At 37.4% G+C, this 16,560-nt stretch overlaps 1 protein-coding gene across 1 annotated transcript; it reads right to left on the reverse strand.

Moving 5' to 3' along the window:
- Positions 1 to 5,471: 5,471 nt before the first annotated feature.
- znf366 (zinc finger protein 366) lies at positions 5,472 to 15,095 on the reverse strand. The gene is made up of 7 exons (XM_038308044.1): positions 14,882 to 15,095; positions 11,081 to 12,109; positions 10,832 to 10,999; positions 10,562 to 10,712; positions 9,064 to 9,255; positions 6,990 to 7,164; positions 5,472 to 6,912 (listed from the first exon to the last, which is right to left on the reverse strand). Exons 2-7 carry the CDS (start codon positions 12,100 to 12,102, stop codon positions 6,344 to 6,346), a joined length of 2,277 nt encoding a protein of 758 aa, XP_038163972.1. The 5' UTR covers positions 12,103 to 12,109; positions 14,882 to 15,095; the 3' UTR covers positions 5,472 to 6,343.
- Positions 15,096 to 16,560: the final 1,465 nt, after the last annotated feature.

A 16,560-nucleotide genomic window follows, 5' to 3' on the forward strand; every position in this document is an offset into this window, starting at 1 on the left:
GAGAGGGACATATTATATTTTAAACATGGGCTACACAAAAATAATTGCTGGTCTCTCTGAAATACAAGGGTACTATATTTAAAAAACATTCACATTCTAGCGGCTAGCTAAATGATGTGGTAAAACATTTTGTTATTGTAAATCTTTACAAATAATCAGTTTATAACCATAAAGTAACACAAAGCAAGAGGTTTAACGGACACAGACAGACATAAAAATTACAAATTCTACCACATAAAATACAACAAAATAGGTTCATACCAAAAATGTGAATTTTTTATAATGATATTTTTATTATATCTTCTTAGTATATTGCTCTTATGTCCTTGTAGTGTTGCATTCTAAGGATGACTGCTGTATACATTGATGGATGAACGAACGGATGGATGGACGAACGGATGGATGGACGAACGGATGGATGGACGAACGGATGGATGGACGGATGGATGGATGGATGGATGGATGGATGGATGGATGGATGGATGGATGGATGGATGGATGGATGGATGAAATCCATAAAAAGTGTAAAGGCATTTGCAGTGGAATCTGATATGCCACTTGTTTGATTGGCCTTTATTCCTTATCAAGCTAAATTTTTGTACAAGATGTTTTTCACCAATGTACTATTCATACCATTTCGTGTCTTTTTGTGGCGTAAAGCACCAACACTGCTTAATTTCAGTTAGGATGAGTATTAAAAACCTGTAGACTTAAAAAGAGTATAGAAACTTGTCAGCAGAGAGCGCTCTTTCACTAAGGAACAGATTAGCAGGCTGTCCAGAGGTTGATCTTTTGACATGCAACGCTGTATTCAAAATACAGCAAGTCCTAGTATTAGTAAAATCTCATTAGGAATCTAACTACAAAAAAATCTCTAAATGGCTAAAAGTGCTTAAAACTAGGCAAAAAGTAAGCAGTGTTTTTTCATCATGCAATTTAAAGCATAAAATCAACATTCACGTGGTCTGGCCCTATCTGTGTTGCTGACCTATAGCCTCTCTTTTATTGAGCCAATGTTTTCATCTCCATAAATACCCCAACAGGAAAGCTCTTAACTATTATAACAGTAAACCCACTGGCTGTGGGTCAAAGGAGGTGACAGGGTGAAACTGTGGTGGGGTGGTTTTGATAAACAAAACAGATGGAAGACATTTTAGCATCATTTTGATTTCTCACCGAAAAGGGAAACAGGAAGCTTGTAACTGAATATTCTTAGGCTTACTGAAAGCTGAGCCATGCTTTTTTGGAGATGTGCTATGACAAAAACCTGTAGTCCATCTAAAAAAATGGAAGGGTTTCTTTCCTTTATTCCAGTGAAAACCTGCTTTAAGACTGTTTGTTCCTTTTCTCCAAAAAGCTCCCTATGTAGATCTGTGTTCCAGTAAAGTGAATAATTCAGAAGTATTTCTTTTCAATACCTCTCTCTGCTTCCTTTTTTTACACCACATCGCTGGTGATGAATTGCACGGCTGCACGTAAGTGATGAAAAAGCAACGTGACTTTTAAAGTGCATTGTGCGACACGTGTCAGTACACAATGGCACCCGATAAACTGCAGTAGCTGGCATGCTGGTGTGTAGTTTTATTTTTTCTGTCCATGAAGCTGCAGCTTGGCACAGCTTCAATCATCCACAGAGTCCCTGGCCTCCTAAATAACACCTGTAGTTCAGTTGGACTAGCTATCACTGGAAATACAGAATAGAATAAATGTGGCACAAAAATAAAACACCTGGCAGCGCTTCAAAATTGCTTTAACAATTTTACTTTACTTTTGGTGTTGCAGAATAATATCAAGCAGAAGATAATCATGTAAAATGATGAGATCAGGGCTACAAAATGAAAGGCTGGCCCAAGCCTTCATGAGACCTTAAGCAACAATTTATTTTATGGCAATATTCATTGCTGCAATCAACAGTTTGATAATCAGATCATTTACACACTCACTATAAACACATTGCTCCCCTAGCAGTGTTATAAGCAGTATTCTGACATTTTGGTTGTAAAGCAAGACGATTCAAGCTACTGCTGCTTGCTTCACACACTGATTTATTCACTGGATAGCTGAAAAAACTTGCTGCCATTTTATGTGTATATATGGTCGGATCTTCTTGCTGCAAGGCGACTATGCCATATGTGTGTGTGTGTATATTTTACTTAACTATAACAATATATTTTCATACATAGCTGTATTTGTGTATATAAGGTGGTCATTACAATCTCTTTGAACATAAATCTGCTTGGATACAATAGGATAGTTTCCTTTTTCGTGTGTGTGTGTGTGTGTGTGTATATATATATATATATATATATATATATATATATATATATATATATATATATATATATATATATATATATATATATATATATATATATATATATATATATATATATATATATTTATATATATATATTTATATATATTTATCATAATTTAAAAAACGTATAGTTCGAAAAACAGTTTTGGACAAAACTTAGTTAGACAAAACATACATTTAGCATTCACAACGATATGGGGAAAACATGACAATAACAAACAAATTAAAAATTATTGTTATAATTAATAAAAATACTCAACAATAACTTTACTCTTTTCTAAATTTTCAGTACAAAAAAGGTTCCTCTATAGATCATAATACTAATTATCACAGTACAATCGTTAAAAAACTGAATAATAATAATATACTAAATAAAGATATATTTGTATAATATATAAATGTTTTAACTGTGTTTATCATATTAATTTAATCGAGAAATATATAACTGCATGTAGGCTTTATGTCTCAAGCAGTTTGACATTATTATAAATTATTTTGAATCTGAATAAATGTGTGTAATCTAACTGAAATGTCATTTTAAAATTTGTTTTGGTCTTTCAAGGAGTTTTGACATTTTAGAGATAATTTAGAAATTATCTTTGATTTGTTTCAAAAGTGATTAAAAGAAAACAATTTAACAGCAGCTGTCTGAGATATGTTCTGACCCAAGATGGATGCCATGTAGGTACTTCGGCTTTGCTGCTGGCAGCCTATAATGAGGCGTCTATCTATCTATCTATCTATCTATCTATCTATCTATCTATCTATCTATCTATCTATCTATCTATCTATCTATCTATCTATCTATCTATCTATCTATCTATCTATCTATCTATCTATCTATCTATCTATCTATCTATCATCTATCTATCTATCTATCTATCTATCTATCTATCTATCTATCTATCTATCTATCTATCTATCTATCTATCTATCTATCTATCCATCCATCCATCCATCCATCCATCCATCCATCCATCCATCCATCCATCCATCCATCCATCCATCCATCCATCCATCCATCCATCTATCTATCTATCTATCTATCTATCTATCTATCTATCTATCTATCTATCTATCTATCTATCTATCTATCTATCTATCTATCTATCTATCTATCTATCTATCTATCCATCCATCCATCCATCCATCCATCCATCCATCCATCCATCCATCCATCCATCCATCCATCCATATCAAGGGAGTACCAACATGGTGGCTTGTGGCTTCACAGCAATGCCTGTAACCAATTGGCTCTCTAGTGAATAAATTGAGATCAGCTATATATACTATTTTTTGTATAAAAAAAAAATAATAATTGCTATAGCAAAAAGCTGAACTTTCATCCAGTGCCTCAAATGGTGTCCCACTCCTACAAAATTACAGAACAGTATGTCATTAAAATTTAAAAGAGCTATGTCACAGGCCATATTTGAAAAAGGTCATGAATTAATGAATCAAAAAGAGCTTGGCAACAGGAGCTTAAAAGCAAAAAAAGATAAAAGGGTAGATAAAATTGTCAAACATGTAAATGCACATCACTTTGAATTCAATTCAATTTCAATTCAGTTCTTATCTTATTTATTTTGCATGATTCACAGCATATGTCATCAGGTACTGTACATTACAGAGACAATTCAGTCAGAATATTAAAAGTGTTTATGTAAGGAAAACCCTCCTTCTGGATGCGGTGATAGTCAAAATTTGATTGAATAAATAAAAAAACATGAAAAAACACAAATCAGAGACAATGAAGACAAGATACATGATCCCTTGTTCAGCCTTCATAAGAAGAGAAGGAGAAATATCAAGTGCAAATTGTGGATCACATTATGAATTGCTCCGTGTGGTAGAATCGATTCACATCGTATTAACACCAACCACGGGAGAGGTCTATATATTTCAGCAGCTATCATTACTTGAGTTATCCCATTGTGTCCCAATAAAAGCAGACATAGAGGAGCGAATATTAAGTATATGGGTTCATCGGATCATTTTGAGGCTATGCAAATATGGATTTATTGTTATAGCACTGTTAGGATGAGTCCCAGTTCCTTATTTGACTCCCTCATTGCATTTTATTCATATTACTATTTTCCCCCATTTAAACCTTTAAGTCTGTTTAATGTTTCTCAATGCATTTCCTCAAGATTGCAATATCTCATATTATTATTTGCTGTTATTTTTATGAATATCATACAAAACAAAAGCCTCGAAGCAGCTTTTAAGGTTCTGCAGTAACACTCCATTTTGCTGCCAGATTTACTTTCTCATAGGAAAAACATCTACCTGTAGGATGTTTCTGCATCATCTTTGACTTTTAATTCTCTCTCAAGTTTCAGTTCATGAAAAAGACTCCACATTGACTGCATCCCTTTGTGAAACTCTACCTTTCATCAAACCTCCAAGCTGAAACTAGTTGAACAGACAATGAGAGTCTTTTGAGAGGAGCCAACTGTTGACGGCAGACCTCCACCGTTTGTGGGTTTGTTTTCTCGAAACGAGGGGCTGGGATTGAAACGTGTAGGTAAGGAAAGGAAAGAGGAGGAGGATGTGAGAACTTCCTCAAACTGTTTGCAGTTTCGCCCTCTGGGACTCGGTGGTCGTAGCTGGGCAAAAATGGAGAAGCTGCTGTTCTGCATTTCATCCGAAAAGAAATTACTGCATTTACCTGAACTGGCACGATAGCATGGGATGGAAACCAGTAATCCACACTGCTACGTGAAACACAAACCCAACTGCATTCATTACTTTCTAATATAGATAGGCATGTGTGAGCTATTCTGCATAGTCAAGAGTTATTAAAAAAAACACGTTCAGGCATGAACATTTAGTAAAGAAGTAATTTTATTTTCATTTGATTTTTCAGCAGTAAGGAGAAACACTCCTCTGAATCACACAGACATGTAATGTTTGTGTCTGGGACACCTACTGTGTCCATCACCTCTGTTTGATCAAAACCTAAAAGACAGAAGGGGATAGGTGTTTTCTCTTCCTCTTCCTCTGCTTTGAAAGAGAAGCACAGGGAGACATGCAAGCTTTTTGAAACTTGCAGAACTGATCTCATGTTTGAAGCATTTGTTGGTCAGGCAGGAGGAAAATCTAATTCTGGTGTTATGAGCTGTACGATTAGTCAAAAAATATGTTTAGAAAATAATCTGCAGTTTGTCTTTATTCAGCAGAAGCATATCATTGCTACAATTATACTACGGTAGGATGAAAGCACATCAAAATAAAAAATGTAATGAAATCACACATTTTCAAAAATTAAAGAATTAAATCACAGCTTGTTACACAAAAACTGTTATTGGAACCTGATTATTTAACTTTATATTTATCTCCCACAACAAAGTACACAGAAATTTGCCTATTTACAATACAGTCACAAGTATAGCAAAGTTATAAATGTGAGAACAATGCAAACTGATTTGTAAAAAAAAAAACTAGTACATTAAATAAAATTTTCATTGCTTGCAGTTTACAAACTGACTCCAACTTAGAATATATTCTTTAAGACTGACTTTGATAACAATTCACAGCTTTACGTATCCACGTGTGTTCTCTGATCCATATATCAACATCTTTTCCTTATTCCACATTAAACCAAAATATCCATGTTCCCTTTCAGTTGTAAAACTGGAAATCTAACAAAACATTATCTTTTACCAGTCTATTTAAAAGAAAAAATCTGACGGCTAGACATTGCCATTGTTGTGCTTGCAGATAATATTCGAACACATAACCATGCACCTTCAGGCATCTTGAAATCGTTCCTCTTCGAGATGTCTTGATTATTTTTAATTCATTGCACAAAGAATTGACCAGTTAAAACACACCAACAGGAGTAGATCCATTTAGCTAAAATGTTATTTTATGATGAAGTGTATTACAAATCTGGAATAATTATTAGAATTATTGAAATCCTGTCTGACTTTTAGTAGGGAAGGTTTAATCTGATTTGATGAAGACCAGTGTACTTTTATTCTTTCTTTCCTCACTTTCTAATTTCATGAGCTCTATCATCTTTCAGTTCTTCTCCGCTACATCCATGGCCTCATGACTACCTTCCAGGGTTCTTTTGCTTTGCTCACACTCATCTTCTGAAATCGTGTCATAGTCACAGGACTCTATGCGGACTCTTTCAGAGGTGTACACCTGCTCTACCTCTGCATCAGATTCATTAGATGACTCTGATTGTAAGAGGCGATGAGTATTATCAAATTGCTCTTGTGCTTTTTTTTCTCCTTCATAAGACTCCTCTGAACTTTCCTGATACTTCTTTAGTTTGGGAGTCTTGTCAGTTCGAAGTTTATCAGTCTGAGCATTCTGTTCCTTTTTCAGGTCAGAAATGTAATGATCCCCGTCTAATGGCTCTTGCTGGTCCATTCCTGGACTATACTGGCTCCTCCTGTACAAACTCTCCTCATCCTCCTCTTGACAGGAGCTTCCTGGGATGCTCTCACCATCAGACTGCGAGAGACGGAGGCTGGGCAAACCTGGAGGTTTCTGGGAGAGGTCAAACGGTTCCTCCTGGTTGAAGTGGGAGATGAGACCCATCGGTGTGGCTAGGCAGAGACGTCCTCTTTGACGAAACACTAAAATTAAGGAAATGTTACAACATTTGGGAGAATATAATGGAAATTTGAAATAATTGCAATATTTATCTCGTTACATCTTTCATCCAGTCCTCTGTCCATGACTCCATGTTTAACCTTCATGTGTCTGGTGAGGTTCCCCTTTAAAGTGAACTTGCTTGGGCAGTAGAGGCATTTGAAGGGCTTGCTGTCTGAGTGAAGATGCATGTGACCCATGAGGTTGTGCATTCTGTTAAATTCTTTCCCACAAAGCTGAAAGAGAGGAAATGTAACTCAATGTTTTTGAATATTTAGCAAAATGCTAATGATGCTTTGAACTATTCAAGAATTTGAATCTAGCATACAGATTTCTGGTACAGATGTGTAAACATTTGTTAAACTGGATATGTGCAAAGGAGACTTACTCATAAAATTGGTTCTACCTTCTACCTATTCTGCTGTGCAAATGCCAACTCCTATGCTAAAAGGAATAAAAAGTGAACCTTTGGTTACAGCTGTTATTCTAATGGTTGTCTCCCTATATGGTGCTATTGTTAACACTTATGGTTTATCAGGGTTATCATGGCTTAACATGGACTCATTTTTAAAGTCAACCTTTATTATCAACAGTGATGGTGTCCACAAATGTAGATGAAATTGTGGATTTTTAATGTGCTTTCCTTTTTATTTGAATAATTAAAACTACTTAGTGAACATAAGAAAATGGGCCAATGAATCCACCGTCAGTCTTGTTAGGTTTGCAACTTCCATTCAATCAGTCTGTCAATGTCAATTTGGACAGAAAAACTTTTTTTTTATATCCTGGTGAAAGACTAGAATTACATTTTTATCACTTTAAAAATTCATCCAAAATATTTATCTGCAGCCGCATAAAAAAAAAAGTTTATTAAAATTTCATTACAAAAAGAAAACAATTATGCACTAGAAAGAATTATATCACTAATGGAATAAAATACTAATTTAATAGTAATTAATAATGTTAAATTTTGTCTCTGACATGTCCTTTTCCTTTCTCTTTAGATCACAGAGCAGCAAAGCAACACGTAATCATGAATGAATGTGCAGACAATAGGACACACACCCTTTCTTCCTCCCTCTATCCTTGTTTTTCTATTTTCCTCTCTGTCTTCACCCTTCCTCTCTGACACTCACACAAACATTCTTGTCTTGCTACATGATTCTCAGTCATTTTGAATGCCATCTATGCCATACCCCTCACAATAAGCCTAAACCTAACCTTAGCCTAAACTCAATTCACAGCTTGAAACCAAACCTATTTATTATCAAAATAGAAAGTGAGGACCAGCAAAATCTCCTCATTTAGTAAAAAATGCAAATTTGCATGCACCTATTTTAAGATACAACTGACAAATTTTTTTGCAGTGAAATCTAAAATATGGTCCTTACTCTGATGCCAAAACAGGAGCACACGAACAGAAAAGTTTAGAAAGAATTAGAGGCAGAAAGAGAAGGGAAGCAACCCTGAGACACGACCAGGAGGAGAACAGGGAAGGGCAACTCCTGCGCTGTCCTTCCTCTGCATTCTTTTTTATTAGGGTGGTCCTTTCCTTCAGGAGGAGAGAGGGACTGTAAACTGTCCAAGAGGACCGTGAGAAAACAGGAAGCTCCCTCGAGCAGCAGAGAAAGCGAGATGAAATCTATTTGCGGGCCCCGTTCTCTGGGGAGGCTGGGGGGGCCATTGTTAGAAAGGCGGTTTGCACCGCTATATCCTTCCTATGGACGAGGAGGCTCCCATTCCCATGAGCCTCTCTGCTATCTGGTCATCGTTTCAATCCTTATATCACTAAGGTCAAATCAGACCTTTAAGAAAATTTGGAAAACACTCTGACAGGACCTCCCACTTTAAAGAGAATACCTCATATGGTTAGGTATTTTCAGTACTTTTGCTTCACAGTTAAAGTAAAAGGCTGCATGTAAAAAAAAATGGAAATGTACTTTTTTTTTCAAATTTTATGAATAAACTAAAGTATGTTTCTTCTTTCTGCATGAAGTTTATCAAAATTCGACAATTCTGATCATTTCTTGATTTTCTTCTGTTTTTTTTTTTTTTTATATAAACAAAAGAGAAACAACAAATGATTACAAAAACGCAACCAAATAGTCCCATTTTAGAAGCAACATTTGACCAACCTTGCATTTATAGGGCTTGATGTCTGAGTGGACGATCATGTGAGCCTTGAGCGTCTGCTTTTGAACGAAGCTCTTGAAACACATGTGGCACTGGTAGGCCCGTATGTTGGTGTGAATGAGGACGTGGCGCTTCATGTTGGCCAACAGCGTGAACTCACGCCCACAGATGCGACACTTGTGCTCTTTCACTCCCTGTAGACAAATATCATGAGTGTGGAAAGATAAAGCTGTAGTTTAAGTTCAGTTTTAAAATTAGCAGACTTCTTAATAAAAAGCTAGATTGAAATGTTAACTAGTGTTGCATCGATACCAGTATCAGGCGGGGCCCCAATCCAGCACTAAAATGGTGGTATCGGCATCGCCGTGTACCACAAAATAGGGCACCAATACCATTTTGAGAGCCAAAAGTTTATTCAGCTATAGGTAGTTATTAGTTATAGTTATAGGTAGTTCAACTGTAGGTAATAAAAAGTTCTACTGGATTCACTTTGTATTTGTCTTTTTCCTGCGTCACAAAGGTAGGCAGCAGATTGACCAAGCCATGATGGCAATTATTTTACATCCAAGTAATATGCAATTCTTCATATATACACACACACACACACACATAAATTTTAAACAGATGGTATCGCTATGGTATCGGCCGATACTACATAGCCAGGTGTCGGGTATCGGTATCAGGGGCAAAAAATGGCATTGCCGCAACTACACAAGGTGGCTCTTGCTTTAAGGGTTTTTTTTTTTTGCAGAATTTATTTTACCACAAAAGTATAAATGGTAAATAGACAACAAAACTAGCTTTAAATGCTCAAACTATTTAAGTGCTTTATAATGACACAGAATGCTAAAAAAATATAACAATTTCATCCAAAGTAGTCTATGCAGTGGGCGGCTACTAAATAATTTTACTTTATAAGTTAGGGTTGGGATGGTAAACAAGCTTAAAAATAACTTAAAATGTATTTACGTGAGTTTAGTTAAATAAAAAAATCTTTCAACCTTCCTTTGTGTCTTCAACAGTATGAAACATTTGATGAACAACATGGACTTGGTAGACTTTTAAGTATTGATCTTTTGTTAGAAGAAATTGCAACCAACTTTCTATCTCTTATATCTCTTATCTTATCCATCGTTGGGTGCTTTATTAAGTTCTTTGCAGGCATTTATCCTTTAGTACCATAAATTATGTGTTATTATTTTTGAGATTTTTTAAAAATCCCATTAATCATTATAGCTCAAAGTAGGGTTATCACAGATCCTTCCTCCCAGCAGCTGTTAGAAGGCAGGGGGACAAGGTCTGAAATGTCCAGACAGAGCTGAATAAGGGCTCTCACGGGGAAGGATAACATCTCAGCAAAATACTTTGACTTTCCTGAATCCTGCCTGAGGTTATTTTACGTAATTTATGGAATTGCTGAAGAATAAAATCTGTATTTTTATGTCTAACTTTGTAAATTATAGTGGCACCTGTTTTCTCCTTCCTTGCTTTTAAACCTACTTTGTGAGTGAGTGTGTGCTGTTTGAGGTGGTGCGACTGGATGAACTCCATCCCACATTCACTGCAGATGTACGGTCTGATGTCCTTGTGTTTCATCATGTGGTTCTGAAGCTGACTTGGATACTGGAAAGTCTTCTGGCACTCCGTGCACCTTTAGAAACCCAAAGATAAATATATTTTTATTTTTCCAAAGGCAGAGGGCAAAGAGGTGCATTTATGTACCGTTAAAATATTGTTTTCAAAGCACAGATGGAATAATTTTGTGCTAACCTGTACAAGGTCGGACCACGATGGACTGTAAGGTGCCGCTTGAGCTGGGCCAGGGTGGGGAAGTCCAGACCACACTCGACACACACGTTTTCCTGCCCTTTCTCGTGCTTCAGCTCATGGGCGCGAAGCTCGCTGGGATAAGCGAAGCCTCTGCCGCACACACTACAGCTAAGGAAGTGAAAGAGGGATGTTAAAATGACAGAAGAATTACAATTAAGAGCTGAAGATTACCTGTGGAAAGAAGGCTACCTATATGGTTTCACATCACTGTGCTGCATCATGTGTCTCTTCAGGTGGCTAGTTTGGGTGAATGCCTTGTGGCACACCTTGCACTTGTGGGGCCTCATGCCCTGGTGTGTGAGCAGGTGCGTGTGCAGATGACTCAGCTGCTTGAAAAGCTTTCCGCAGAGGTGACACCCATGCGGCTTGATCCCATTGTGGCCCAGGATGTGCGTGACCAGGTTGTACTTGGAGGTGTAGGATTTTTCACACATGCGGCATTTCCATCTCTTCTGGTCCCCACCGACGTCTACATAGTAGCTGTCATCCACATGGATGTTGAGACCAACCTTCTCGGAGTTGGATGTCTCACTTCGGGGAGCTTCATCACGGGGGGTCTTGCTGGGGCGGGGGTCCTCTCTGGAGTAGAAGGCAGTGGGTGGGATGTGCATGAGAGGCCCAGGCATGAAGACGGGGTATGGAAATGGACTTTGTGCAAGAGGTGCGAAGTAAGAGGGGTGGAGAAGGAGAGGGGAAGTAGGCCAAAGGGAGGAAGGACTGGGAGGCTCCTGCTTCACCTGCACCGGTAAACTCAAACCTGCTGATCTGTTGTGGAGCTGCAGCCTGCTAAGCTCAATCATCCCAGGGACTGGTCTGGAAGCTGCGGAGGAAATGGAGCTAGGTGGAAGGGCAAAGGAGACATGAGGGATGTTCAACTTCCTCTTACTACTGCTCTCTTCTGCCTCTTCTTGTTCACTCTCCTGTGATTCGCCCCCATGGGTGCCTGTTTTGAGTAGAAGTCTCTTCTGTTTTTGGGATTCTTCTTTTGGAGCATAACCCATCCCGTGCATAGGGAAGAATGCAGGCCGCGTGAAAGCACTGTAGGGGTCTATGGTGGGCGACATGCCGGGGTAACGGGGAGAGGAGAATCTTGGGGGTTTGATGTAAAGTGGGGCCGGGCCCAAGTAGAAACCCTGCTGAGGTGTTTGTCGCAGCTTATCTCCTTGAGAGGGGCTTCCACCTGGTGAGAAGTTCACCATGTCTTTCTCCATCTTTTTTCTACAGAAAATGGGATAAGTAGCTGTTAGATAGTGTTGCAGTTCTCTTTTTGCAAATCATAGAGAAGACCAACAAATATGCAGTCTGCGTTTTACTAGTGCCTAAAAGCAATAGAAGTATATCGATTCAGCTGTAAAATGAAAACGTAAGTCATTTACAGTAGGTCAATTAGGCTTATATGTCCATATCACACCATGTTAGCCAATCTGACAGAACAAACTTCTTTTTACAGCTTCTTGAAACTATTGATTTATGTAAAACATTTTGAGGCATTAAAATCATAAATTATATATTATAATTTTATGTTAAGGGTCAAAATAAAGTGGTACATAATCCAAAGGTGGAAGGAAAACAATACATAATAAAGACATTTTGGTTTGGAAGTAAAAATCTGATTATTGTGAAGGTTTTTTTTCACATCCAAGCTGACATGCTTTATAGAACTACCAATGACTGAAATTATACAGGTTTTGTACATGTACATCTATGCATTTTTTTGTTGAGAGGATTTGCTTATTGTCTGTTCTTAGCAAAATAGTGAAGCTTGATCAAACTGGTACAGCTTTTTAAGAGCATTTATGAATTTTCAATCAATTTCAAGTCTTTTCAAAGATTTTCAAATGGTTTCCGACTATGTTGCTCTAACAATAATATGATCTAATCTAAACCATTCCTAGATCTTTTAGGTCATTGTCCTGCTGGGAACTTTGATTTGATAACAGGAATTGAAATGTATTGATCTCATATTGGAGATATTTTCCTCTGCATTTAACCCATCTCCTTGGGGAGCAGTGGGCTGCCATCATGTTGCACTTGGGGAGCAGTGTGGGGTTAAGAGTCTTGCTAAAGGACCCAGACTGGACCCAGACCCAAGCTGCATTGAACCAGTTACTTGCAACCTTCTCAGAGTCCCCTTTAGTTTCCCATACAATGACACTGCCAGCAATGTGTTTCACTGTGGAGCTACTCAGCTCTGGATGTTCAATTTCTAGGCCAAAATAGTTAACTACTTTTATCAATTGACTGGAACATCTTCTCTTTCATTTTTGGGACATTCGTAACACATCTTCTCACTCCGGTAAAGGCCATATTTGTGGGATTCATCGACAGTTTATGACATTTTCAAATGTTACGATAATGATTTCTAACCCACATCTGTTTTTAAATTCTCTGTCGTTGTATCCTTGATGTGTCTGCTGTGTTCCTTGGTCTTCTGCATGCCAAAAAGGCCTTAGCGTTCTCTAACAAACCTTTATGAAATACATTCCTAATAAAGGACATTGAAATCTGTGGTTGTAATGCGAAAAAATGTGAAAAGGTTGAAATTGGGTCAATAGTTTTGCAAATGTTTTGAATGATATTCAAACCAAAAAGTGTAAAATGCAAAAACACCAAAAAAATCCCTCAATGATGCAGAGACAGTTTTGCAGAATTGGTACCAAAAAAGAGCAGCTAATAGTTTTAAAATATAACACAGTAGATGAAGAACACTTATAGAGTGGATCCGCTTTCGATCACTGCTTATTTTTACCTCCACGCTCACAACCAGACACATCATTAAGAGGAACAGTTTATAAAAGATCATCCTATGACCCTGCTTCTGGTTTCAGTTGAAGATGTGGAGCAGTTCCTTTGAAGCATTTATCCGAAATAAACATTTAAGTGGGTACAGAGAGGAGTTGACTCCCACGTTTCAGTGTTCAACCTGAAACCTTTCACTTCTTTCTTTCTCACAGATACTCTCCTGGTCTGAAATCAGGAAGCTTTCTGAGAAATGTTCACCTCCACCTACTGCAGCCTTTTCGCTTCTCCCTCTCTTTTCACTCTGCTCAAAGCTTGTTTTTCTTTTGCACTTATAGAAGTACTGTCTAAACTTCTTACTCCAAAACATATCAAAATTGTCTTTCTGACTAAAATAACTATTAATAAACTCTACAGTGATGTAGGTGGCATCTTCAACGCTATCTCTTAGTGTCATTTTGTAGATGTTGGATGAAAACAGTGATTAGAGTCAAAGGGGAACTGTCTCACTTCTGCATGGCATTCAAAACAGTTCCAAACAATACAGTTCATAACATCATCCAGCTATTCCTGGTAATTAGTTTGCTGCTTATCAGTTAGAATCTGTAGTCTTAACATAAGTTAAAAGATAAAATTGCTGCTTCTGACTGACAGAGAGGCAAAACAGATTACCACTTAATCTTTTATTCTGTCTTTCCAGAAAATATCAAATGATTGGAAATACCGACTTTTACCTTTAATCAATTCTTGAAAAAATATAAAAGATGAACAACTTCTACTTTATAATACATGCTCAAATATCTCAGCATCGCTGCTAAAGCACAGCATCCAGATTTGCATCTTTGCAAGATTGCATTAGTAGCTTTTGAAATAATTTTGAAGGGCATCATGACATTGTGAGTATCGATTAAAGCGGAGAATAAATAAGTTGTATTTCAAAGATACGCAAAATATTAATGTGCTAAAGGTAGTATTCCAAATGCAAGGTGCATAATAACGAGTTATTTTTTCCCCCCAGTTTTTGAGCTGCTATAAAGTAAATTAAAGTTTTCTGTCTCAGAGGCTGGATTCCCTCTGCTGTGCTGTCCTTTTCACCCCTCCTGCTTGAGTAGCTCTAAGCAGAGACCCCAGCCCGTTTGCCAATCTCTGCATCCCAAACAAACCATTAAAAGTGTAGCCCCTCCTCATGTGCCAGTGTGTGCCATGCGAGTGTCCCCTGTCAGGATGCAGGGAAGCCTGTGTGCAACTTACCAGCTGAATGACTTGTTTTTTTTTTTCTCTATGATGCTTTGGGCTGAAGTGCTGTTGCTGCTCTTGTTGCTGTTGTACCTGAGCCCGAGTGCTCTTCCTCTTACTCGCTCCACAGCTCTCCTGACAATGAGCCGCCCGTCCACGGATAGCATTTGAAGTGACTTAAGAAAGAGAACAGGAACAATCACTTTGTTCTCATTTTTCAGATGAGTACCTTCGGAGAGAAGGAAGGAAGGGAGGGGAGAGGAAGTCAACAAGCCTAGTGCCTTCCTGCAGAAAAATAAGGAAACACTAGATAGACATCTGCATTTCTCTATGAAATAGGGATTTGCACAGGTTTTCGGAGGAACTTTAGGAGGAAAGTTGATGTTACGCTGGTAAACAACGCCGTCTGAATTGTTAAGCATTGTGAGGCAACATGCAATAATTGTCAACACTTTCCTTCAAATATTCTGATCTTTTTTCTTCAATGTTTTTTTATTCACTATGAATATATTAGGGGTAATGTAAAGGTTTATATTGAGGTAAAATCCCCTTCCTTGCAAAAGTATTCATACGCCTAACCTTTTTTTTTTTTTTTATAAGATTTTTATGACAGACTAACCCTAAGCAGCAAATTATTGTAAGGTAGAAGAGAATTGATCACCGTTTTCACTTTATTTGTCATGCAAAAAGGAACAATATGCATTCAGGTCAATATTTTAAAGAAACACTGTCACTGTCATTATAGATGCATTCTTCTTTCCCAGGTAGCCAAAGCTCATGCTTATCAAAATGTTTTGATCTAGACCAAAATGCAATCCTGGACGGCTGCTTTTCTGCAGCTTTCATAATGAATTGTTCTTTAACATATCTAAATAAACTGGCTAAGTCCTCTCATTTGTATGCCATTTGGTCTAGTAATCTAAAAGCTCCAGGATAGTACTTTGGCATCCCTGCTCTAAATTATCCCACCCATGGCTGGATCGTCCTGTTATAAGATGAATCTCCCACCAGTTTCAGGTCTATTGCAGTATAAAACATGTTGATTTCCAAATTTATCAAAGATTTTATTATATCCAGATTCCTATCAATATCTCAGTGTTTGCTTAAGAAAAGCATGCCCACAGCATATTTGTACCACTACCGTGTTTTATCAGGGGATATACGAGTACAAAATGCTGAAAAGTGTTGGTTTTCTAAGTGTTTACCTGCAAACAGTTGAATTTGGTCTCATATGACCAGAGTCCTTTCATCCTAAAGAGTCCTATGTCCAACATATAGTAGAAAACTTCAAACAGAATCCCTATTGGCTGTTTTTATAGCCACTGATTCATAAATGCCATATTCATCAGTCGGTATTGTGTCATATGGGGTCTACTTCTAAAGGGCGTTGTTTTCAATTATTTGATTTAAGGGAGTGAATTAACCAAAGTACAAACATAGAGCTGAAGGATTATTACCGTAATACTTTAGCATGTAGTTGTAAGTTGTTAAAGCAAAATAATATGAAATCCATGAGCTTTCTTCAGCAAAGACCGGATTTTAAATGCTTTGTTTGATGTGTTCTGGTACCTGATTGGACTACATTGGCCTTTTTCCCCCCTCAGCAAAGAAGAAGGGTTTTTCCTTTATTTTGTCCAACCTTTTGCAAAATTGATCATTGAAGCAATCATTATAAATAACATACAGTCACCAAG

Source organism: Cyprinodon tularosa, unplaced genomic scaffold (assembly GCF_016077235.1).
Source record: "Cyprinodon tularosa strain WSP-4 unplaced genomic scaffold, ASM1607723v1 ctg63, whole genome shotgun sequence".
NCBI lineage: Eukaryota > Metazoa > Chordata > Actinopteri > Cyprinodontiformes > Cyprinodontidae > Cyprinodon > Cyprinodon tularosa.